This window comes from Cataglyphis hispanica, chromosome 1 (genome assembly GCF_021464435.1).
Source record: "Cataglyphis hispanica isolate Lineage 1 chromosome 1, ULB_Chis1_1.0, whole genome shotgun sequence".
NCBI classification, from domain to species: Eukaryota; Metazoa; Arthropoda; class Insecta; order Hymenoptera; family Formicidae; genus Cataglyphis; species Cataglyphis hispanica.
In genome coordinates, this window is record NC_065954.1 from 10311006 (window position 1) to 10337626 (window position 26621).

Genomic DNA, 26621 nt, shown 5'->3' on the forward strand with positions numbered 1-26621 from the left:
AATCTAACAATCAATAATCATTTATTATTTAATGATTTTTTCTCATACTATATACTTAATCTTAATAAAGTAATAATATATTAAGAATACAATGTCTCTCGATGATAACAGTATTTCGTTATTTACTAATATTTGCTAATATTACTAAAATTTGCATGCAATGAAATATTAATGGAATATTTTATTCATGTTGCATAGATTTTGCATTGCACATCATTGAATATCGTGCTACTACAAATCGCAACTTGTTTGTCTCATTTTGTAGACGATCTAATTATATCAGTACATGTTGACCATGTATTTCCTTGAACAGAACAAATCGATCGCGTGTCATCTGTGTGCTGGCATTGAACGATTCTCTTTATATCGACAAGTGCTGTTTCGTTCATCCTCATAGTTAGATGCCTCGTGATTCTGCTTGAAATCATATGATTTCTTGCCGCGCGTAATATCTGTGTATATGTATTTGAGCTGAGTGTATTGAGATCTCTAAAACTCTATATCGATATAAGTAATATAACACTGATTATATCGAAGAGATGATAATTATATATATATGTATATATATCATCTTATATAAATAATATTAAAAGACAATCTGTGAATTAGAAGCAAATTCTCTGCATATCATCTTGTTTTTTTGCTAAAAATAGTTACAAAAGGTAAGAAAAATGACAATTCGTGTATGAAAGTAAAATTCGCAAATTTTAGAATGATATCCCCTCTCTCTCTCGTTCTTTCTCTGTAAATAATTAGGAAGTAATTTAATAATTAGTGTGTAATTTTAATATTAATGAAACATTCTTAGATTTTATTGAAAAGTTATTATTATTTTGGTAAATATTTTCTTCCTAATAAAGTTACATAACTTGGTGATATTATATAATAAATATGGAATGCAAATTTAGAATATAAAAAAAATTAAAATTATTATTTGATATATAAAGATTCTGAGCGCTTAAAAGTAACAGTTTTCTATGTTAAAAATGTATCATATATTGACAGAATACACAATGACATAAAGCTTACATGCAGCAACTATTTACATAAACGGACATCTTTCTGAAGATTTTAATCTTGATATATAAGATAAGAGGATACCGAAAATTTGCTTGATTATCGAGAGTATAGTTTTTGAAATATACTTATATAAATGTTAAAATTTTGTTTATTTTAAGTTTTTATTTCAATTATTATTAAATTATTATTAAATTATTAAATATTAAATTATTGTTAGATGTTTATTGTTAGTTGTGGAACTTTATTCGCACTTTTTATTATTATATGTCTTTACGAATTTCTCAGCATCGTCGATGACAAAGAGAAATTGATAGATTATTTAATTAAGCATTATATTATTCGTTATTACATTATAAAATTATAAAATGTCTACTATCTAAGTAATTTCTATGTAATTTGGTATTTTATTAAGGCGTGGCTTCAACAATTTAATTTTTAATTTTTATTTCATTGCGATATATATACAGAGAGGAGATACGTTTGATAGCGAAAATTGAAAAAGGAAAAAGACACAAATTTGAAATCGACCATAGAAAATTACAAGTTGACGAAAAGAAGTTCTTCTAGAAAAGAGAAAAAGATTTAAAAAAGCAAAATTTTTGAAGCAGGTAGAGTTCTCTGTGAGCTCATAATTAATGAGCAAAAGGAGAGAAAAAAGCTCGTACGATCACTTTTCCGAAGTCTGAGAGAAAGGACCGCGAAAAAGCGGAGCAAAGAAAAGAAGTCAGATAATTTAAAAACGAGCAAAATGCAAAAGCATCCGATAAATAAGAAAAAGTAAGAAAAACAAATAAAAATTTAAAAAATAAGAAAAAATAAAATAGGTTTTTGAAATGTTGCAGGATTAAATAATAAAGCAAAACTAATACTAAAGCAATTAAAGATGCTTAATTTTGGGATTGTCAAGAAGTGACATAATTGAAATGAAACTGAAAATTTAAAAAGAAAAGAAGTGAAATATATAGATTAAAATATTTAATATATTTAAAGATAATGAATAAAGTCTTTTAATAGGAGATTTTAATACTAGGACAGAGCACAAGGGAACAATTATTTTTGATATATATTTGAGATAATAGAGACAAAATAGGAAGAAGGTCAAAGAGTAATAAATATCAAAGACAAGAGATTTCTGGAAGGAAAAGGCAGAAAATAGGAATGATAGGATATATTAAATAGAAATATAACCAAAGATGAAGAGGAGAATTAACTTATATAGGCGCAAGGAGTTCATTAGAAATTGATGCAACCAAAAATATAGAAGCAAGAGAAGGTTGATAGTTTAATAGTAGAAGAAAGGTCAGAATGAGATCATTTGCCAATATATATTTACATAGAAGCAGAGGATTTAAGATAACTCTTCTCGGATTAGAAGAATGACTTTAAGGGTAAAAATTTCAAATAATAAATTTGGATAAAGAAAGGAAATGAATAAAATTATAAAATTTAGAGAAATTTATTTATAAATATCTACCTATAACTTAAAATGTTTTGCTCTAACAATGTTAAAAATGCGTCTAAACCTAGATTGGTCAGCGGAAAGATGTAATAAATGTTTGCACAGAAACAGATATTTTACAATGTATATCTCAGTCAGGTCAAAGAAACTGTTAAGCCTAAATAATAAATCAACGACCCGGAGAGTTGACTTTATGATGTTTATTTCGGACGTTTACTATTTTTTAATCAAACAATTTAATTTCTACCTGGGACAAGATTTTTTGCAATCTCTTGAAGCGAAGAATAAAGAAACAAAGATTATTAAATAAAATAAATAAATTATATTATGTCAAATTTATTATTTATTAAAAATTAAAACAAAATATTAAAAAAATATATAAAATATAAGACAAACTTTAATCAATATGTTGAGTACATAATATATAGGATATCTTAAAATCTCCATATAATATTTTAATAGTGTATTCTAGAGGTAAAAAAAGTCAACAATAAATTAATAAAAAAATATCACATAATAGTTTTTGTAATAATTGTAATAGTTTTTGATTTATATCAAAATTTGCCAATGAAATTGAGTAAAACTCGCGCGCTCAGATTCGTAACTACACTTATATGCGTACCAATCTGTCATTTATTATTGATTTTTACAAATCAGGTGATATTGATTTTTATTGTACAGCTGATTTTATTGTTTCTTATGTTTGTGAGTATTACGTGCGATGGTCAATTAATATTAATGAGTTATAAATATTGTACGCAAAATATTTTATTTTTTCTTAAATAACGATTTAAATGGTTAAATAATTAATACATCTTGAAAAAATTACAAACAATTATCTTTTCAGAGAAATATTTATGGACATCAATTTTTTTATTATTTATTTTATAAAAATCAATAACAGATGATAGATTAGTATGCGTGTGTTACAGGCACGCAAATTCTACGGATGTCATTGGCAAATTCTGATTATATAATACAAAAGCAGCCTTGATATTTTTGTATTAAAATTTTTTATTCCATTCTATCTATTGAATAGATTATTAAAATATTATACAGAATTTGTAAAACATCCTATATAATCAATTTTCAAATATTAAGTGACATTAAAATAAAAGTGGGAAAACTGGCAAATAAAAGCTAAGGCGCGATTATTAATACGCAAACTTTAGTTGTGAAATCTTAGTAACATTTTATATATTAAAAATGTATGTTTTGGATCCATACGTTTTTTTGATCCATACGTTTAGCATTAATAACAAAATAAAAATTAATTTTATATTAAAAACTTTAACTTACGCCATACTGGTTGCTACAATTTAAATTTCAAATTGGGTTGGTGAATGACAAGTGATACTGAGTATCAACTTACTAAAACCAGAATAGATGGTGATGTAGTCTGCCAGCTTGTTCAGATTTTGGTAAGTTGTTTTAATATCACTTGTCATTCACCGATCTCAATTTGGAATTTAGATTATAACTATCAGCATTGCACAGGTTAAAGTTTTTAATACGAAAATTGATTTTTATATTTTATTGTCAATGCTGAAGATGGATCAGAAAGGTCCAAAATGTACATTTTTAATATATACTTGTCATAAAATTTAACAATAAAAAGTTTGTACATCAAAGAGCGTTTTAACGAGTTCTTATTCAATTTTCTTATTTAGTATTGTTAAAACTCTGAACCTATTGCTGTTATTACTAAAAAATATTTTAATTAGAAATAAAAATATATCGTGAAGGCGCAGACATATGCCTAAACCATCATTTGTATAGACATTTCTTTTATAATATTAAAATTCTCTCTGTAATTTTTAATGATAATGTCGCTATCATTATGTGTTGTTTCGCATATTTTTTGACATGTCGAAATGAAATAGAGAAGAGGTGGCATTAGGAAAGGAGGAGAGAGGGAGAAAAAAGAGGGAGAAAAGAGTGCTAAGAGATATTATAGTTCTAATCGATGTTTTTGTAGCTAATGTACGCATAGTGGCTTATTGTTAGAATAAAAGGAATAAGAAAATAAAGTATCACCATCCAGTCGCTGGAATTTTACAGGTAACTTGCGTAGCGGCTTAAAAAATAAGAGCCACCTCGACCAAACTCCGATTATTTATTATATTATGATCTGAGAACTTTTGGCCAACACTTTGAATCTTTATAAATAACTTTTAGAAATACCAAGAGAGTGTGAAACTAATCATTTGCAAGTTCTTTAATAAAAAAATTTTGTACATAGTGTTTAAAACAACATGCATAGTTTTTATGAAAACTGTTGGAATTTTATTTTAAATATTCAATATAAAGTAAAGTTATTGCGGTTCAAATTGTTTAATCAATCAACTTATTTATACTTTCAATTATAGTTTAATCTCAACGCAAGGATTCACAACGAGATTTTACTTTTACAGTAACGTTTCCTAATAGCTTAAAGAGTGTTATTACTGTTTATTTGAATTAAATCTTGTATCTTGTAAATCGTGAATATAATCAGTATAAACAAAAAATAAAGGCATCAATATAATAAATTTTCTGACTTGTAACTATAGTACTTATCGTTCGGTACGCTCTTTCTCCCACTCATTCACTTGATCGATCGTTCGCTTGCTCATTCGCTGTCCGTACGCTAAAGATGATAGCACCAGAAAGAGACCGATTCCTCGACTCGCAGGAGCACCAGCTCACTGATTGTTTCTTACGCCATCTCGCCAAGACTTATTTGCTTCCGCCAAAGATGATTTGAAATGACTTGCACAAAATTATTTCTCTTAACACATCCTCTTAATTTCGTGCGTCATTTCGTAAATTATTATATAAGTCTCTTCTTACAATTTTCAAATTTCTGTACATTCACCAGCTTGAAAACATCTGCAACTTGCATGTTAGTCGGACAATATTTTAGTTTAACAATTTTGTTTCTAACAAGATCGTATAAAAATCGATATCTAACATCTATATGTTTTGATCTTTTATTAACTACTCCGTTTGTGCCATAGCGCTCTGATCTTATCTACTATTTAATTCTATCGTTATTTGTTTATTAGTTCTTCAAACAATGTCTTTAGTTATATGAGTTCCTTGCAGCATTCTGCGGCTACCACGTATTCCGCTTCTGTGCTTGAAAGTGCTATTGAATGTTTCTTTGTTATTGCTTTTCCAGCATAAAATACGACAAATCCTGTAGTGTTTAGTCTCGTTTCTGTGTCACCTGCGAAGTCTGCATCACAATATGCTTCAAGTATCATCATCTTCATTGTTGTCGTTGTACTTAAGTGTTCTTTATTACCATTTAAGTACTTCATTAAGTGTTTAACATCGTTGATATTTTCCTGCATATGATTCTCTGCTGCAGTAGTTTACTGCATATGAGATATCTGGCCTCGTTTTTGAAGATATGTACAGCAGACTTCCGATTATTTCTCTGTATGTAAAATTTTCAGATCTGGGTGGCGTTTTATTTTTTTCTCCCTTTAGCAATGGTATTTTCCCTGGTTTGGCATTTTTCATGCCATATTGTTCCAGCATCTTCTCGATGTATTCACCTCGTGTCAGTCTTATTCCTTCGTCTATTTCTAATCAATCTAATCCAACGAATGTCTTCGAATTTCTCACAGCTGTCATCTTGAACTCGCTGCACAGTTCTTTAATTATTTGTTCCAACTCTTTCGGATTGCTTCCTATGAATATCCCATCGTCTACATATATTCCAAGTATCAGGTTGCTGTCTGTTTTCTTGAAGAGGCATTGTTCACTCTTAAGTGGTTTGAATTTCTTCCTTTTCAGGAAGCTTGAAAATCTCATGTTCCAACTAAGCGGGACTTGTTTTAAGCCGTATAGTGATTTTTTCAATTTAAAGTATTTGTTTTTGACTTTATATCCGTCCGGTGGATATATATATATATATATATATATATATATATATATATATATTTCTTCATCTAATTATCCGTACAAAAACGCCGTTTTTATGTCGAATGCAGCAATTGAATATCGTTTTGCTGCTACAATGGCAACTAGACATTGTAAAGCGCTCATACTTATCATTGGGCTCTATGTCTCTTCATAGTTGATTCCATATTTTTGTTCGCACCCTTTCACGACAAGTTTTGCCTTCTATGTGCCTCTTTTTATTCTAAATACCTATTTGCTTTTGAGTGGTTTCAGTGACTTTGCCTGTTTAGTGTCCACTATCTCCCCACACACGGAACAACAACCTCTAATAGATATCCAGTAGACATCCATCATAGAGATTCAAAACCTCTATTAGACGTCTATGTAATCTCTTATAGACATCTACTAGACATCCACAGTTCCGCATTTCTTCCTTCCATTCGATATCTATTAGACGTATTTAGATATCACATGGACGTCACATGGTATAATCATACATATTTCATGAAACTTTGCTGAATAAATCCCTCACAACAAATCAACATTTCAATAAGAAGTTAGAGCACTTTAAATTGTAAGATGGTAACATTCTACGGAGAAACCTGCCATTAACCTCCCAGCAATATGAAAATGTTCATCATCCAAACTTATTCTATTATCATCCCAGAGATCTAGCGCGTAACGTTATATTAATATTCATATAATATGTCACAAATCTTTTAATATTTTTATTAAAGAACCCTTACAAAAAAATATTGACAAAAATCGATTAAACAATATTAATTTTTAATCAATTAAGTTTTTTTACTAATAATTGAAAAATTCGAATTTTCTTTTCTTCAGTATATGGCATTTACAAAAATACATAAAATTAAATAAAACTTTTCAAATCTCTTTAATAATGTATTTTTGGAAAGCATATATACACCCTATATATATATATATATATATATATATATATATATATATATATATATATATATAGAGTGTCCTGCAAAGATTGTGCCATCGCTCGTGAGCGGGTAGAGGTTAGTAAAGTGAACAGAAAAGTCCTTTAACATTTTGCAATTCTCGCAATAATTATTAAAATATTAATTAAAAAATATTGGCAAATAAGCACGCGTTTCGCGCGGCTATCGAGCTAGACCATGAGATGTACGCTCTAGGCGTGCCAGCAGCGAGCTTTGTAGTGTCGCACGGCAACGAAAAAGTTTGGTCTCTCGCATATCTCTCTCGTCGCGAAAATTGCAAAATGGTAAAGGACTTTTCTGTTCAGTTTACTGTCATATATATATATATATATATACAGAGTGTCCGATAATTCGCGGATTACCCTTTAAGGGAAGATAGAGGGTATTATTCTGAATAGAAAAGTCCTGTACCATTTTGTGATTTTCTCAATATTTAAGAAAATATTAATTTTAAAAGATCAGCCAACGAAGTGCCGCGAAAAGCTCGCGACGCGAAGATGCCTCCCACTGTCAATTGATACTCGATTCGCGGCGAAGCAATGGGAGGAGCAGTTTGCGAGCATGCTTCGCTATGGCAACCGAAAAAAATACACACATAATGAAAAGATTAATATTTTCTTAAATATTGAAAAAATCACAAAATGGTACAAGACTTTTCTATTCAGAATAACACCCTCTATCTTCCCTTAAAGGGTAATCCGCGAATTATCGGACACCCTGTATATATATATATAATTGTACATCTTAAATAGAGAATAAAGAAAAATTTTAATTTTATCTGCCCAATTTTTAAGAAATGATCAGTCCAATATCTGAATTTCCTATGGTAGGAGTATATCAGAAATTAGAATGATAGAAATAGTTACATCTTTAATCTTCTGCCAATTACTCTTTGCAAGTTTTATATAATTCTCATGACTGAATCTCAAATGCGAGATAGATGCATAGCGCGTCACATAGCGGTAAACAAATGAACTAGCGATTGAATACTACGTATTTTTTTGTAAAGTTTTTGAAATGTTACGCGCAGTAACATTTTTCATGAAATATTAAATAAATGATATTTTTGAATCTATAAAAACATGCACATCAATTATTAATATTAAACGATTTTTCATGATTTTATAATATTTTCAGCATACGCGAAAAATGAAATGATTGCTCATAAGTTCGCTGAAATATTAAAATAAGATTCCATTAATTTTCTAACAATATTATAAAGATTTTATTGTAAAGTAAGTGGTAAATATCAATAATGTGATCATTAAAATGTGTAAGTTTATAACCTCCCTATAATTTTATTACAATGTTCAATGCTGCAAGGGACACATTCCTCAGATATAAATGTTTAAAAAAGTTAAAATCATCCGTGGTCTACTTAAAAAAAAAAAAATATACAATATATACAATATATAGATCTTAAATCAAAAAGATCTTTTCAAAAATACGCTAATAAAGAGATCGTTTTATTTGATTTTATGGATTTTTTGTGAAATTCCATATACATTAAAAAAAAAGTTTGAACTATTCAATTATTGGTGAAAGAACGATTGAAAATAGTAATTAATCGATTTTTGCCAATGTAATACTTTTTTGTAAGAGTTTCTTAATAAAAATAATATTAGGAGGTTTGTGGCATGTTATATGAATATTAATATAACATTACGTGCAAGATTTCTATTAAGAATATATTAATGAAATGAGTTTGGACGAATATTTTCATGTCGTTGGGAGATAATGATAGGTTTGTTAATCTCAGAGGAATGTTATCATTTTATGTGACAATTTAAAGTGACTGCATCAATCTTATAACTAATTACATAGATTTATTATAGATGTTTTTTCTACAAAAATTAAAAACTAAACTATCATTTATAAATTTGTTAAATTAATACTATTTTCTTTTCTTTATGTACTAATGTCTACGTTCTATATGTACTAATTGTATCAAGAAATCTATTTTATAAAATCAAAAATATATTAGTTGTTTTTAATATAATTATTTAGGCAATTGGATATATTTTATTTATCTATTTTTTGTGCGTAAAAAAACAACTAAAAAATATTTTTTTGGTTTTATAAAATATAAACCAATTATATAATTCAGAAATCTGCAATTTTAATCTATAAATTAAGAATTTTTTTGATTTCATTTTCTTAAATTAATGATATTTGATTATATGGATTTTGTAAAATATTTTGATATCAAAAAAATCTTTTATTTTAGTATTAATTATAAATTAGTATAATTATTAGTATAATTTTAGTAAAAATTTTGTTGATTATTAAAGTTTAGTAAAATTTTTAATAAATTTGAATTGTCTACAAATTAAATTATATATATATATATATATATATATATATATATATATATATAATATTAAATTTTTAATATTTTCTCAAAAAATTAGATAAGAATTTTAAATAACGCTTAAATAAAAATTAAATTTTATTTTGTTAGAAATATATGTGTATAAATCTATCATACATCCATAACAAATGTCTAATGGACATCTATGATGGATTTATAGACGACATCTACCGTGGAGATAATATGAATTTCTATTAGAAATCTATACAATATCCACTATGGAAATAGTTGCCGCATGGAGCTATGGAGGCTATATGGACGTCCAATAGATGTCATGTTCCGTGTGGGTCAGGTATTATTTTTTTCCAGTGAGCGTTTTTCTTCTTTTATCGCTTTGATCTAATTATCTTTTTCAAGTCCTGTCACCGCTTCTGTATATGTCATCATGACATAATCACGATAACGATCTAGTTGCTTTTTTTGTCTCTCTGATTTTCTTGCTATTCTTCTTAAGTCTTCATCATCTATTTGATCGTCAATATTTTCGTCTTCATTTTCTTCTGTTGTATCCAGTCCTTCCAATATGTTTACTTCTTCTTCAGCATCTAGCCAATCTTTCTGTTCTGCGTAGATTTTCTTGATCTCTTTTGTTTTCTCCATCAAATTTCAAATTTATATTATTCTTTTCTATACCAAATGTGTGCTTCTTACTTCTTTTTTCCAGCTTTTTCAGTGGAGTTAAAATCTTCGTATATGCTTATGCAAATACTTTTAGTGTTTTTAAATTTGGTTTTCGCTTTTCCCACATTTCATATGGTGTGATTTTTACTGTTTCCGGAGGAGTTCTACTCAACAGATAGGTTGAAGTAGGGGAGGCTTTGTTTGCCTACATTCCCGATTGCCTACAGCTTCGTTTGCCTATAACATTTTGCCAACAGCTTCAATTGCCGACATTCCCGATTGCCTACAGAGCGATTGCCTACAAGCATTATTGTACACATATAAAAATTAAAAATACAAACATACGTTTATACACATGTCATTATTGTGCACATACACATTGTACACATGACATTATTGTGCACATACACATTGTACACATTCGTATGATGTTAGCCGACAACTAACACTTTTTTAAAATAATTATGTGTGTGTACAATGTGTATGTGCACAATAATGTCATGTGTACAATGTGTATGTGCACAATAATGTCATATGTACAATGTGTATGTGCACAATAATGTCATGTGTATGTACACAATAATGACATGTGTACAAACATACGTTTGTATTTTTAATTTTTATATGTGTATACAATAATGTTTATAGGCAATCGCTCTGTAGGCAATCGGGAATGTCGGCAATTGAAGCTGTCGGCAAAACATTGTAGGGAAACGAAGCTGTAGGCAATCAGGAATGTAGACAAACGGGACCTTCCCCTAAAGTATAGATTGCTTCGTCTCACATCTCCTTATCCAATTCTGAGTCAAATAGCAGTGTTCTCACTTTTTCCACTAATGTTCTATTTAATCTTTCTGCTTTTCCATTTAGCTGAGGCGTATATAGTATCGTATTATCCAGCTGTATTCCTTTATTTTTGCACCATGATATTACATTTTCATTTATGTATTCCTTTTCATTGTTGCATCGTAATTTCGATACTTTCATATTCTAGTGTGCTTCCGCTCTCATCACATATTCTTTAATTATCTGTGGTATTTCAGATTTTCTTTCGACCAGAAAGATCATGACATAATGCTTGTAATCATCTAAGAAGGTTACGAAATATCTTTTTCCGTCCTAAGTATCTGGATCTACAGGTCCGCAAAGATCTGTATGTATTATCTGTAAGAGTCTGCTTGCTCTTCCTCTGATGTTTCCCATTTTTATGCTTGTTTGCTTTGCTTCTTGACATACTTGACATATCATGCAGGATTTCTTCAGGTCATCAGTGGATATGTTTATTCCATCACTCACTTTTGTTAATTTCTTTAAGTTTTCTGGATCGATATATCCCATTTTTCTATGCCAGGTCATCGCTTCGGTTTTACTGTTTTTAGTCAGACAGAATCTATACGTGTTCTGTGATTTCAATTTGATCTGAAACAAACCGTTTTTGAATTCTTCGCCTTTTAGAATGGTCTTGCTCTCATGTTTTACAATCATTTTATTTCTCGTGATACTTCACCGCCGTTTTCTGTTATTAAATTTACGGATAGCAAATTTGCACTCAGGTCAGGTACGTATACTACTTCTTTTAGCCTGCATTGTTCGAATTCTATACTTCCAACTTTTTTTGCCACCATTGATTCGTTCAGCTTGGCTACTGCGATCGCTGTATCAATCTTTTCTAGTGTTTTGAAGTAGTTTTTATTGTTTGTCATGTCCGATGTGCTCCCGGAATCGATTATCCAGGTGTCTGTTTCCCGTAGGTTGCCTGTCAGAAATGCTATCTTATCTGAATCTTCTTTCTTGCTATCCTTCTTATTTTTAAAGTAACAGTCTTTTTCTTTATGATTATTTCTTTTACATATACTACAACCGTTTATAGAGCTATTTTGTCTTTCTATACAGTACTTAGCGATGTGACTTTATTTGTTACATTTGAAGCATTTTGTTTTGTTTTTATCTTTTGATTTAATTCTACGTTTTCGCGAAATGACCGGTTTTATTACAATAAAACATTTTTGCGTAGTTTTAAAAGCTACTGTGTTACTTTCTACATCTTTTGAATTATTTCTAGCTTCTTCCGCAATCAATCTGGCGGTCAAATTTTCCATCGTTTTTTGAGCTTTTTCCCACGCGCTTACAAAATGCTTCAAATTTTTTGGTAGAGTAGACAGTATTTTCGATATCAACATGCTATCATTAATTTTGGTATCCAACGCATTTAATCTGTACGCAATATTTCTCAATTTACTAATGTATGTCGCAATGTATCCCTTATCCGCAGTAGTCTAAGCCGCAGTATAAAAACTTTGTAAAAGATTACATTTTTGTTGTTCCGATTCTCTCTCATAAATATTCGAGATTTTAGATCACATTTCGTACGATGTCATGCAATTTAGTATATGAAGCAGCAGTTTCTTATCTATCGTGGTTACAATTTATTTCTGTGCATTCGCGTCTTTCCTTTTCCACACCGCGTCCCTCCTCGCTTCATCTGATTCTGTCGTTACAATTTCGAATAAATCATTCGTGCAAAACAATATGCTCAATTGAAATTTCCATGTTTGAAAATTTTCAGTATTAGATAATTTTTCTATAGTAACAAAATCTTCCGCAAGCGACCTTGCTATTTTGTTTCTCAATAATTTGTTTTTAATTTGTTTATGTTCTGATATCTAAACGCTTGTACCTTTGACTTTCAATTTAGCGAAGTTTTCTATTCTCTTTGTCTTAGATCACGCGCGTGTTGTTTATCTTTCTTTTGTACTGATTCATCTCGACCGTTATTTTTCACCAGGTTTTTTCGACTTTGCTTTATACTTTTATTTAATATTTTTTTTTATTTAATTAACACTTTTATTTTACGGTTTTAACACTCTTTTCACTTTGTATATGCTTTATTTTTCCATTTTTTTTTTCAATTTCTTTATATCGGCACACTAGGCCCATAATCTGTTGGAATTTTATTTTAGGTATTCGATATAAAGTAAAGTTATTGCGGTTCAAATTGTTTAATCAATTAACTTATTTATACATTCAATTATAGTTTAATCTCAACGCAAGGATTCACAACGAGATTTTACTTTTACAGTAACGTTTCCTAATATCTTAAAGAGTGTTATTAACATTTATTTGAATTAAATCTCGTATCTTGTAAATCGTGAATATAATCAATATAAACAAAAAATAAAGGACTTTTCAACGCATCAATATAATAAATTTTCTGACTTGTAACTATAGTACTTATCGTTCGGTATGCTCTTTCTCTCGCTCGCTTGCTCACTCGCTGTCCGTACGCTAAGAACGATCGCACCAGAAAGAGACCAGATTCATCGACTCGCAAGAGCACCAGCTCGCTGATTGTTTCCTACGCCATCTTGCCAAGACTTATTTGCTTCCGCCAAACCGCGAAATATGATTCGAAATGACTTGCACAAAATTATATCTTTTAACAAAAACATATATATATATATATATATATATATATATATATATATATTTATTTTCTCTAAATAGCGTTATTTTCATTTTACTCGGTTGTGTGAGGCTTTGTATATTTTCTGAGAATAGAAAGATCAAGAATAGATAAATCCTTAATTTTTGCAGCGTAGTAAGTAGCTTGCATAAATAATTTCTGTAAATAAATAATTTTACATTGTAATCTGACTGAGCAGAAAGTTGTGATGTAGCTTTATATTTTGTTTTTGAATATTTGATTATACATATTGACGAAGTGTCTTGCATTCTACTTTACTGTTCGAGGGTCACCGTACGAATGATAAGTTATAAGTAATATGTTAATAATAGCACGCCAATGTTTACGTCATCAAGGCCGAATACTATATTATTGATAATTTGCAGCCAAAAAAATTTTGCGTATTATGACGTATATATACAAGCGGAATATTAAATTAAACAAGTATTTTAAATTATAGACTTATTAAATAAACGATTAATATATCACTTATCATTAATATTATTGTTAATTGTTCGGATCTGTGATTCGACTATTTTATTGCGAGTTCTCAATTTGAATTATATTTAAATCATTGAAAAGAAACAATAAAGCATTGGACGATTAATTGACGAAATAATTGAGTTTTAAGTATTTTTAAAGAAATAATTATTGCTTATAAAGAAAGAGAAAGATCGCGATAAATCAAATAATTTATAATTTTGTTTCCTCCTGATACTTCAACTCTTAATTGCATGTATTCACATATATCACACGCGAAATACGCGCCTCGGGATTTATCATTGCGATATAATTATGTATTATTTAAAGTACGTAAAAGATAATCATTTATTATATCATATTATTTTCTAATACTTGTTCCAATCGAGTTTAGAAAAAGAATTTAACGGAGTGTCTTAAGCTCTACTATTTTATTTCTACTGTTTGAATATTACCATGCAAATGATGTAAATGTAACACATTAATAGTTTACGCAGCTAAAGCGTATGTCATGTTATTGATTATGTATATATATATATATATATATATATATATATATATATATAATCTATTAGCATATATTTTTGAAAATATTACGAATTTTGCAAAATTTGCTTGATACAATTTAGTTTTTTGATTTTTCAGACAATATAAAATATTTCAAGATGATCACAACCCAAAGGATATTTATATCAATAAATATAATAATTTTCAATAATAAAATAGTCAAACTGCCTTGTCAAAAAAATTAGCTTTAAATAAAAGTTAGACTTGCGTAATTTTATTTTTTAATAGAATGCAGGAAGACCGAAATTTTTTTGTAACAATTTAACACTAATCTTATAATATCTAGATCTACATTTTTAATAGTCAGAACGCGTCAAAAAATAGAAAGATTCAGCTACGATCATCAATCTGTCTTTTTCTAACGACGCGTGGTAGGATAAAACAGCCTTCGTTGAAAAATTGGCAAAAATAGAGGAGAATGAAAAGACGAAGACAGAATATTGATACAAAACATGCTATCTTTGCCTAATATTTGACAACTTTTGCTTAACACTTGGTCTAGATATATTATATCTCTGCAATTTAATAACTTTATTTAATTAATGACGTAGGTTAATTTATTAACTATAGTAACATAATTGTTTTGATAGCAATTCAAATAAATCTTAGCTCTTTGCAGACAATGTATTCATTGGCCATCGAGAAGCAACAAGTGCTGATGCTATTTCTAATCGAGATTTTCTTAATCGTGCTAATTGGGTCAATCATGATGTATGGTCCGGAAGCAAATGCCAATTTATTGAAAAATCATACTGGTCAGTGCAATACACATACATATACACACTTATAGCTTACAATTAGTCAGAAAGCAAAATGCGCGCAGAATGCCAGCAGATTAGTAAGCTCTATTCCGAAATAGCTAGTGAATTGACATAAGTCATGTTTTCAGGTTTTTAATCTGTCGACAGAATCTGTTCGCATTATTTGATAAGAGATTGATAGCAGAAACCGAACAGAGTCTGGAGTTCTTAGTTATTTAAAATTTAAATAGAATAGTAACTTGGTATTTAGAAAAGCTCTTAATATTTGATTTAATTTCAGTTTAATTTCAAAAACAATTATATTTTAGATTGCAAAATGCCGCTAGTATGACAGCAGATCTAATCATGACTTTATACTACATTTTTATTCATTATTATATTTGCAATTGTTCATGCTTCTTAAAAGCATAAGCTGCTGATATAATGTAAAAGCAAAAATGTAACAAAAATCAAGCGTTATCTATTGTCACGATGGCAACAAATATCGAACAGAGTCTGTCGTATCCAAAAAATAATTTAATTTTGTAAAAAAATGAGTTTTATATATATATATATATATATATATATATATATACATATATATATACATAATTATTATTATTAATAATCTAATGTAAGACTATGCGCGTATTCGCTATTTGCATTGCATGATCTGCGATTCGTGAATTTGTACTACAAAGAAATCGTTTGAATCGAATAAAGAAATCTCAGTCAAATTTAATGAATTTCTAATTTATTCTATTCACGAGTAAAAAACAAATCACGAATACGCGCATAATTTAACTGGCTAATCGAATTTTACTAGTTGCAAAGTAAAGAATGCAATTATCACAAATTAAAAGATACTTTGAATTATTAATCAATTTTAATATACTACTGTTGTATCTAAAATAAATATTAATTAAATAGGTATCACTGACAAAAATAAGCAAACCGAAAAACCGGATGAAGATCCATTGCATATTTATCCAAGTAAGTATGTCAAAATTTAATCATTTAATTACTTATTAAAAATCTTTAATTACTTATAAATTAATAATACGATTAATCAATTGATTATTTACACATTATGATTTCATATTTAAATAACAATTATAATTATTTAACAATTCGCTTAATAATTTCTTATTGTTTAATTTTTTATCTGTTATATACGTAAACGTTTTTTCTAATTAATACTCATATAATTAACACTCGTTTTTAGAAAAAATTTATATATATGTATACAGAGTGTCCGAAAATTCGCGCAACACTCTTTAAGGAAAGGTAGAGGGTGTTATTCTGAACAGAAAAGTCCTGTATCATTTTTTTCTATAACGCTTAATAAAAGAGTTATTGAGTGAAGTCTGGCCTATCATCGCCGATTTTTAGCTGGACGTACGATCGGTGAGCCCCGCGCTGATAGTGTGCGTGAGCACTCAGATGTTTATGACGGCTCACCGACGTGCGTCCGGCTGAAGATCGGCGATGATAGGCCAGATTTCACTCAATAATAACTCTTTTATTAAGCGTTATAGAAAAAAAATGGTACACGACTTTTTTGTTCAGAATAACACTCTCTACCTTTCCTTAAAGGGTGTGGCGCGAATTTTTGGACACCCTGTATATAAATATTTTAGTATAAAAAATTTTAAAGTTTATATATATATATATATATATATATATATATATATATAATACACATTATACATATAATATTAAATGTATATATAAAAAAGTCAATATTATTAATTAATAAACATTTATTTATCAAATGAATTTGTTGCTTATGTTTTAATTTTCTAATTTCATTTTTTTGACATCTATCAAACGTGGATACATTAAACTACAAACTGTCTCTCACAATCTCCAGCTGAAAAAAAGAGCATTGCCATTTTTTTTTTGTATAATTCACAATCATACGTAATGTGAGAATATTTGGTGATGAAACACGCGTGTCGGATATGCTCTGATATGTATGCAAGTTCACGTGAGAAAGCATATCTATTCTCGTTGTGTTACATTATGTATATATGCAATCAGAAACATCTTATTTTATTGTTGCTTGGTAATATGGAGTATAGAATAAGCTAGTATGTATTGTAAAATATTACACAACAAAAGTACGGCCTATTTAACAAGGTATACAATTTTTCAAAAATGTAATTTTGAAAAATATAATATTATTATTATATGTATATGAATAAATGCAGTATATATATATAAAATATTTTTTAATTTTTATGTTTATAAAAAATTCAGAATTTATAAAATTAGTCATGTTAAGTATTTTGAAAAACATTATATTTCCAAAAATTGAAATGCATGGATCTAAGAACATTAGGAGCCATATATCTTTTGTCCGAAACACTTTTTTAAATATCTCATAATTTTGATGAAATTAAAAAGTGCTTTAGACAAAAGATATATGGCTCTTTATGTTCTTTGTATCTATGCATTTTATATTTCAGTATAAAAAAATATTCGTTCAAAATTATGTAACCACATACATACAATATGTATATGTATACAATATATAGAGTTATCTTTAAGGAGTTATTTTATTTCAAACCTTAAATAAGTAAGTGAGAAAGCACTTTTAAAAAAAATACATCTTTTATTTTGAGCTGCTGAACAACATATCTAAAGCTTATCAAAATCGAAGAGGGACACTTTCATATAGTTGTTTAGTTGCTAACAAAAAAAGAAAAAAATTTAAGAAAAATATGTTTGTACCTTTTTATGTGACTCTGTATGGATATTTTTATATATCCGTTTCAGATACCAATATATGCATCAACCGCACAAAAGAAATATAGAAATAAAAAGAATATGCTGATACACGAATGACAGAGTTGCCTCCCAATGTCTTGACCTTTTTTTATTTTGCGCTGATCCCCGATTGGTATCATGCATTTAAAAGATTCACTTATGTTAGTCATTGTAGACAGTTTGTCTTCGGCATTTGTCAGTGAATGTTATCATTTTGACAGTCTAACTTTGGAAATTAAATTTTTTTATAAATTTGGTATAAATTTAGTCACATGATTTTCGTTTAGAACAAAATATTGTGATTTATTATAGTTATTTTAAATAAAGTTTGTGTGTTTTAATTATTAGATTAATGCAAGATATTTGCAAATCGAATTCTTTTAAATATGAGTAAAATTAAATTTTTATTTTAAAGCTTTAAAAAATTTGTGAAAAAAATTATTTTTTTCAAAATTGTATTAATGTGGTTATAAATGAAGTTTTATCTTACGAAAAAAAACTTTAATAGAAAATATTGTTGTGTGTGATATCTTGAATAATTTTTGAGGTATATCGAAAAATGTAAAAAGTCATTTTATATATGAGAAGGATAGTTTCTACCCTTTAAATCGTTTTTGAGCGGCAACTGAAAATTTCTAAATTTATTAATTTAATTTAATTCTTCTAAAGTTTTAACATAAGAACACCTCTATTTAACTACATTAAATTACAATTTAAAAAAATTTGTTTTTTGCATCCTTTATATAAGAAAATATCTGTTGAGTTATAATACTGTAAAATAAAGATATCATGTACGTATTTATAATTCTTTAAACGATATTGCAATCATTTTGATGCCAACTAAAAATTCCTAAATTTATTCATCTGTGTATGTGTGTATTATACAACATTATAGTTTCATCAAAATCAAAATTTTGGAGAGGTTTTCTTCTCAATCTATACAATTAAATGGTTAAGTTTTTTTAGAAAAATATTTAAGATGAAATATTTTCTCCTCTTGAATCAGGCAATGTGACATTAAGTTTATTGTATTGCTAACGCCCGGAAATTAATGTTAGAATCAAACTAAAATACGTAACAAATCAAGTACTCAAGTATATAGTATATAAAAAAAATCATGGAGTTTGACAACTACAATCTTGAAAAAATCACCTGGATTAAGGATATTTTCTACGCGGTACGACGCACAATATGGTTTGGTTGGTATGCAATCAAATCTGGCTTGAAGACGTGCAATAGCACGAGGATATGCGATGCCACAGTACACGCAATTATACCGCTATTTATCGAGGGCTTTCTACTGTGCGCTTTTTTGGTTGTATACGATTATGCTCCGCAAGCGGATGCTAGGAAACATCAGAATAGTGTCCTACTTTATTTAAATGGAGAATCGAATTCTCTGCCGGTCACGTATACATGTAAGTCTACAACTTTGCAAAAACAAGGGACCTGTAAAAAGAGAGCGTTAAGTTTAAAAGGCTATATTGAAAAATAGTGTAAAAATATCTACAAAGTGTCCAAGAAATTAAATAATATACCTGAATAAATCGTACACAATAGATGTGAGGAAATAATTTTTATATAAGTATTAAATATTTTAAGAGTTATGAGGTATATAGGAGGCAAACTGGATATTGTGTCATTACCTTCGTCCCTCATCACTTCATACTTCGGCGTACATCTATTCTACTCAGTTTGTTTTAAATAGAACTTTGGTTTTTTTATATAAATTGATTCCTGATAATGTTTGACATAAAAAATTATAAGAGTAGGATGATCAAAAATTTAATAGTTTATGATAAATCTTATACTTTTTAATTTGACATAATTTTATATAAACTGTAAAATATCTCATTAATTATTCATTTTTTTTATTATTTTACCTCAATATTTTTATGTAAAAATATGAGAGAAATTATTTAGAATAAAAAAACTAGTTATTTTTTAAGAAAAATATGAATTAGCAATGCTCAAATATATATATTTTGTAATTATTTTTCATTTGCAGGGAGAATGCAAACGATGTGTGTAAATCGATCTATAATCATAAACATTCTTTGTCATCTTATTGCTATAAATAATTATAATAATTGCAAACAATATTTAATATTCAGTATAGCTTATGATTATGAAACAAAATAAATATGAAACAAACAAGCATAATACGCTAATTACATAAATAAAAACTTTGTTTGTAAAAAACTTTTTCCGTATTTGTTCTTATCTAAACTTGTTAAAATGATACAGTGTATCAAGATGTCCACGTGATGATTTGGATCGGCTTTGGCTTCCTAATGACATTCCTCAAGCGATACAGTCAGAGCGCTGTAGGCCTGACCTTCCTTGTTGGTGCGATACTGGTTCAAGTAGCTCTAATTTGCGACGGCGTGACGCAAATGAAATTGACCAAAAAAGCTTATCTCTCTTTAGAAAGGTCAGTATTTATATTTTAATCCATGTCAAATATTTAAATAAAATAAGATAAAATAATTATAAGGTAATAGATATAAGATAAATATAAGGAGCTAAAATTTTCCAAAAGTTTTTCTTACAAATATAAAAAATTAAATATTTTTATTAATTTACGATATTGATCATTAATGTTAATAATGCAATTGTTATTGAACATTTTATCATATATATTTTTTTTATGCAAAATTTTTCAGTCTTCTTAGTGCCGACGTCGCTGTTGCTACGCCGCTCATTTCTATGGGTGCAATCCTGGGTAAGGTGACATACATGCAACTGATATTTATGGGAATAGTGGAACTAATCATGTTTACCATTAACAAGTACATAGGCGAGCAATTATTTATGGTAAGTTTATCTCTCATGTCAACTATTCGCAACTATGAAAGACATTAGAAAAACATATAGCATTCTTTGTTGAAATATTGTTTCTCGCTTTTATTAATATAATGTTCTTTTTTGGTAAAAATATAATTTATCCTAAAAAAGTAAATAATAGTATTTATGCGAATGCTAAATATTAAATACTATTCAGCATACTTTTAACAAATTAATTTTTTTTTAAATAAAACGATTTTAATTTGTTTAACATAAATCAATTCCTCCTTCGTAATATTTGGCGTAAAAAATTATGAGGGTAGGATGGGCAAATATTTAATAGTTTATAAGATATTTTATATTTTAATTTGACATAATTTTACATTAACTATACGTATATGAAATATTTCGTACAATATGCATTTTTAGATTATCTTATCTTAATACTTTTATGCAAAAAATAATGAAAGAAATCAATAAAGAAAACATAGTTGTTTTAAAGAAAAAATATAAATTTGTAACAAGCGTATTTATTTTTTTTTACAGGCAGTCGATGCTGGTGATAGCATGTTTGTTCACGTTTTTGGTGCATATTTTGGATTAGCTATCAGCTTTGCATTTGGAATGAAGGAACAACCAAAAGAACATGAATTTGAAGGATCGTCTTATCAATCAGATATATTTGCTATGATCGGTACGTTCTATTTAAGCCATCAACAGTATTAATTATTACATTAATCTAAACTATTTGTGTCCTAATATTTTTTATATTTTCTATAAAATATTCATAATTTTGAAATTATGCAAATTTAACGGCATAATTCCTTCTATATGAATTCAGAGTGTCTGAATAAAATAATATACCTGAATTATTCATAAAGAGTAACTGTTAGGAAATAATTATTCAAATAAAAATTATGGGGCAAGCTAGGTATGCTCATTACCTCACCATTTCATATTTTGGTGTACATCTATCCAAATCAGTTTTTTTAAATGTAATCATTCTATTTTTTTTATATAAAATCTATTTATATTTATATAAAATTTTTTATATAATGTTTATATAAAATTTTTTATAAAATATTTATATAAAATTTTTTATATAATATTTATATAAAATTTTTTATATAATATTTATATAAAATTTTTTATATAATTTTTATATAATTATAAAATTTTTATATAATTTAAATAAATCGATTCTTTGCAATATTTGGCGTAAAAAGTTATAGAAAAGAAGCGTTATAGAATAGCCAAAAATTGAATTAATTCAGTTTGACGTATTTCTTCTTTATGCAAAACTATGAAAACTTCTCGTAAAATATTCAATTTTCAGTTTTTATTCAAATTACCTTATTCCAATATTTTTAACAAACAATAATTATCCTTCAGGTACGATATTTTTATGGCTATTCTGGCCGTCATTTAACAGCGCGGCATTGAAAGGGGATGATCAACAGCGGGCTATAATCAATACTCTGCTATCAATATCTGCTAGCTGTGTAATCGCATTCGCCGTATCCGCAGTGGTTTCCAAAGACAACAAATTCAACATGGTGCATGTGCAGAATTCGACTTTGGCTGGTGGTGTAGCCATCGGTACAGCTGCAGGTATGTCACTCGATCTCAGAGATAATTATCAACGAATCATTCAATTATCTTTTGTTTAATCTCGTATAAAAACAAGATTTACAATTTCATTTACAATTATAGAAACGTTATTATAGAAATGAGTAATTATTTACAGTAATCAAAATTATGGGTAATTATTTACCCCTCTCATTATTTTGATCATGTATAGTATATTATAGAGATGGCGGATTGCGATTAACATTTGTTTTCGTCTTGATCGACGGTATTTAAGATATTCATTGTAAATATTAAAATTTTTGTTACTAAAATTTGACATTGTCATCTCTTCCTCGACATTCTCTTCATCGACATGTTGCTATTCGTAGAAAATTATATTTAGTTAATATATAAATATGATATTATTTATTTTATTTGTTTTTTCTATATATATGCCATATATTTTTATATAAGAAATTCAAGTGATTTTGGGCAAAAGATTATTATAAAATAGAAACGCGATATCTTTTATTAGTGCTGTCTTGTTTTTTAAAAATTATACATGTCTTTCTCTAACCTAAATTTTATCAATGGACACAGGTATGATGTGTCAACCAGTGGGTGCTCTGATTATCGGCGCTTTATCTGGCCTAATTAGCGTAATGGGATATAAATATCTTACGGTAATTATAATTATCAACAATTGTTTATATTAATTAATTAATGGTATTATGCTTTTAGAAACTTTGTCCTTAAAAATATATATATTTTATAGATTTTATTTTATGTAGATATATTATAATCATATTAAAATATATATGCACAAAATACTTTCTCAAATAAATACACAGGCATATATTATAACATTTTATATTGTGCATTTTATATGTGTAATACTTTCTATTACGATTCTTAAATATTTTCTTTCCGATATTTAAATCTTTCTTTTTCTTTTTCTAAATTTTTTTTCAGTTTTTAAGTATTTTAAATATCGTTTTATATTAATTTTACTAATATTAATTTTATTTTATTTAATTTTTTGTTACAGCCAATCATACAAAGACGACTTCACATACATGATACTTGCGGAGTACATAATTTACATGGAATGCCAGGCGTGCTTGCTGCACTTTTTGGCGCCCTTATGGCAGGTTTAGCTTCGGAATCTTCTTACGGTGTTGCTTTATATAAGGTACGCAACTTTATTGTCAGAAAATAATCATTTAATTTTAATGATTTTCTTGTAATTAATTTTTATTTACACATTAACACGTGAAATAGTAAAATTTAGCGAATATATTTCATCTATTTTGATCATTACAATATCTCTGTTGACATTAAAATATGAAGATAAACAGAAAAAAACAAAAAAAAAATATATTATAGAAAAGAAAGATTTTTATATCTAAGACAGATCATATAACATGTTATAAGCATTCTCAATTCATCTTCTTATTTACAACAAAATTTTATGTTATAATGTTTATTAATTTATGATGTTAATGTTATTCATGTAAAAAATGTTATCTTTTCTTTCAATCAAAAAAAAATTTATTTAGATGATTATTTACCTTTTTCGAATTAGATAATTTCTTCATTTGTTAATGCTAGAACAAGATTGTTTATTATTATATTATTATGTCTTGTCGTCTCCATAATTTCTTTATTGCGCGAATTTATTGTGGCAATGAATCGTTCAATTAATGATAAAGAAAAGTCGTCGGGAAGTTGAAAACCCAAGTGAAATCGCAATAATAGGCCTTCTTTCGCACTGAAAGCATCGAGTGGTATGGAGCGGATCTCGCTTTGTATCAAAAATTGGAAGCCCATATAAAATTAAACTTATTTTGTTACTAATTTTTTAATAAAATGCCGATTAAAAACCTTCACAAAATATTATTCAGAATATTGATTATGATAACATATCTTACTATTATTGAAATAGGAAGATGGTTTCTATCTTTACATAATATTGTTTTTTATAGATTAATAATTGCCCGATACTTGTTAATAAAATATAAAAAGTAAATATTTAAAAAAAATTCCAAAGATATGTTAAAGCGCAGTCTAATTCTAATGTTATTTTTCTTCTTCTGTTTCTCATTAAAATATACATATTTGTATAAATATGCGCAGTTTAATGGCAAATTATTTAAAACTAATAATAATTTCTTTGCTAAATATTTTTTATTAAATGTTGAATTATTTTATTTATTTTATAATTATAGTTTTTAATAATATTGGTCAATAGATATTTCCCGCGCTAGCGCCGAATTCAGAGGCAAAAATTAGCGAGATGAGAGACAATTACGGTATAACACCGGGACTTAATAGGACAGCATATCAACAAGCAGTATATCAACTACTGTCGCTGGCAGTCACCATTGTGATCTCCATTATATCTGGATTAATAACTGGTACTTTCAATCAATCTTCTCATTATGTATTGCGATAAACAAAAAATCTAAAAAACTATTTTTTTTTATTATATAAATCTATAACGGTTTTAATTCTTTACTACAATATTGAATTACACGATTTTTAAAGAATTAAAAAATTATATACATTTTTCTTGTATTATAAAAATAAAAATAAATTAATTTTTCTATATAACATTGATGACTCTTCGTCATCTCGTGCTTGATAATATAACATGCAAAAAAATTTTTCGTATATCTTAAATAACGCTAAGCACAGCATTTTCCTGCAATTTTTATGTTTATTATCGTCTTTTAAAATGCGTTGTTTTGAAAAAAATTGTTTGGAAAAATTAAAATAAATTATCCTATATTTATGCATGTATAATTTTATTAATAGGTTTACTTCTACGTACGTCCATGTGTGGTTGGGTTACCGATAAACAAAAATTTGATGACCGGTTTGTTTGGGAATTTGAAGAACAATCCCAGGACGAATCACCCGGGAAAAATCGAAAAGATAACTCTCATGCCAGCAATCAAATAGCAATAGGCCATTTTTAAAATATGAATGTTTGTGAAATATTTAAGTTTGCATATATATAAATACTATTATTAAATATTACATATAATAGTATATTTCAATATTTATTGTTAAAATTTCTTATATACTTAATGATTTTCTTTCTAATTCTATATATGTATCTATTTTCCATAAAAGCATTGTTGCAAATAATTGTAAAAAAACACATTATTTTACGACATTAATATATATACATGCATATACATATATGTTCATATATATATATATATATATATAGGCGTGTCACGCACACTACCAGGCGCGCGGCTCATCAACGTGCGCCTGGCTAAAGATCAGCGATGATTGGCCAGACTTTACTCAATAATAATTATTTATTAAGCGTTATACAAAAAAATGATAAAGGACTTTTCGACTTGGTTTGATCCGCTCTATCTGTACACGAGTTTTATCCTCATTAATTTGGGACATCCTGTATATACATATGTATATACATACATATATCAAAAAAATCAATAAAAGAATAAAATAAATATTTGATCACTAGGAGAAGTGTTTATTTCATATCTTGTAAAATAGTTTTACACAATAAAAATATTGTTAGATAACATTTTTGGTTTATATATATATATATTTATATTTATATATTTATATAAAATATTTAAATAATATTTAATATTATTTAAAATATTTATAAAAAAAAAATATATATATATAATATTTTTTTTGTATTTTAAAATATTGAATACAATTAATAAAACTACAGCAATAATTTATGTAAATATTATAAACTTATTAAATAAATAAAAAATTATTAATAAATATAAATAGAGAAATAAAATAATAGCTCACAGATTTACTTTCACTTTATAATGATAGAAATAAAAGCCAATGATTAACGATACATAATTCGTATATCTAGACTCGGAGAAGTGGATTAGTGGAAGAC

The 26621-nt window shown here is 27.5% G+C and overlaps 1 protein-coding gene across 4 annotated transcripts; it reads left to right on the forward strand.

Moving 5' to 3' along the window:
- On the forward strand, positions 1-26205 carry LOC126850452 (ammonium transporter Rh type A). 4 transcript variants are annotated; one of them, XM_050593506.1, is made up of 11 exons: positions 1-662; positions 15456-15601; positions 16517-16579; positions 20606-20792; positions 21025-21175; positions 21692-21839; positions 22538-22756; positions 23315-23397; positions 23763-23906; positions 24966-25131; positions 25532-26205. In XM_050593506.1, exons 2-11 carry the CDS (start codon positions 15469-15471, stop codon positions 25693-25695), a joined length of 1458 nt encoding a protein of 485 aa, XP_050449463.1. In that variant the 5' UTR covers positions 1-662; positions 15456-15468; the 3' UTR covers positions 25696-26205. The 4 variants fall into 4 exon arrangements, with proteins under 4 accessions (XP_050449463.1, XP_050449454.1, XP_050449471.1 ...); XM_050593497.1 differs by having other exon boundaries at positions 2-662; positions 15466-15601; XM_050593514.1 differs by lacking the exon at positions 1-662 and adding an exon at positions 10000-10007 and having other exon boundaries at positions 15466-15601.
- The last annotated feature ends 416 nt before the right edge of the window (positions 26206-26621 follow it).

Coding starts and splice junctions, on each gene's coding strand:
- LOC126850452 (XM_050593489.1), top strand. CDS start 19,476: ATGGAGTTTGACAACTACAATCTTGAAAAAATCACCTGGATTAAGGAT. Junction 20,793..21,024: donor GCTTATCTCTCTTTAGAAAG/GTCAGTATTTAT, acceptor AAAATTTTTCAG/TCTTCTTAGTGCCGACGTCG. Junction 22,757..23,314: donor AGCCATCGGTACAGCTGCAG/GTATGTCACTCG, acceptor CAATGGACACAG/GTATGATGTGTCAACCAGTG.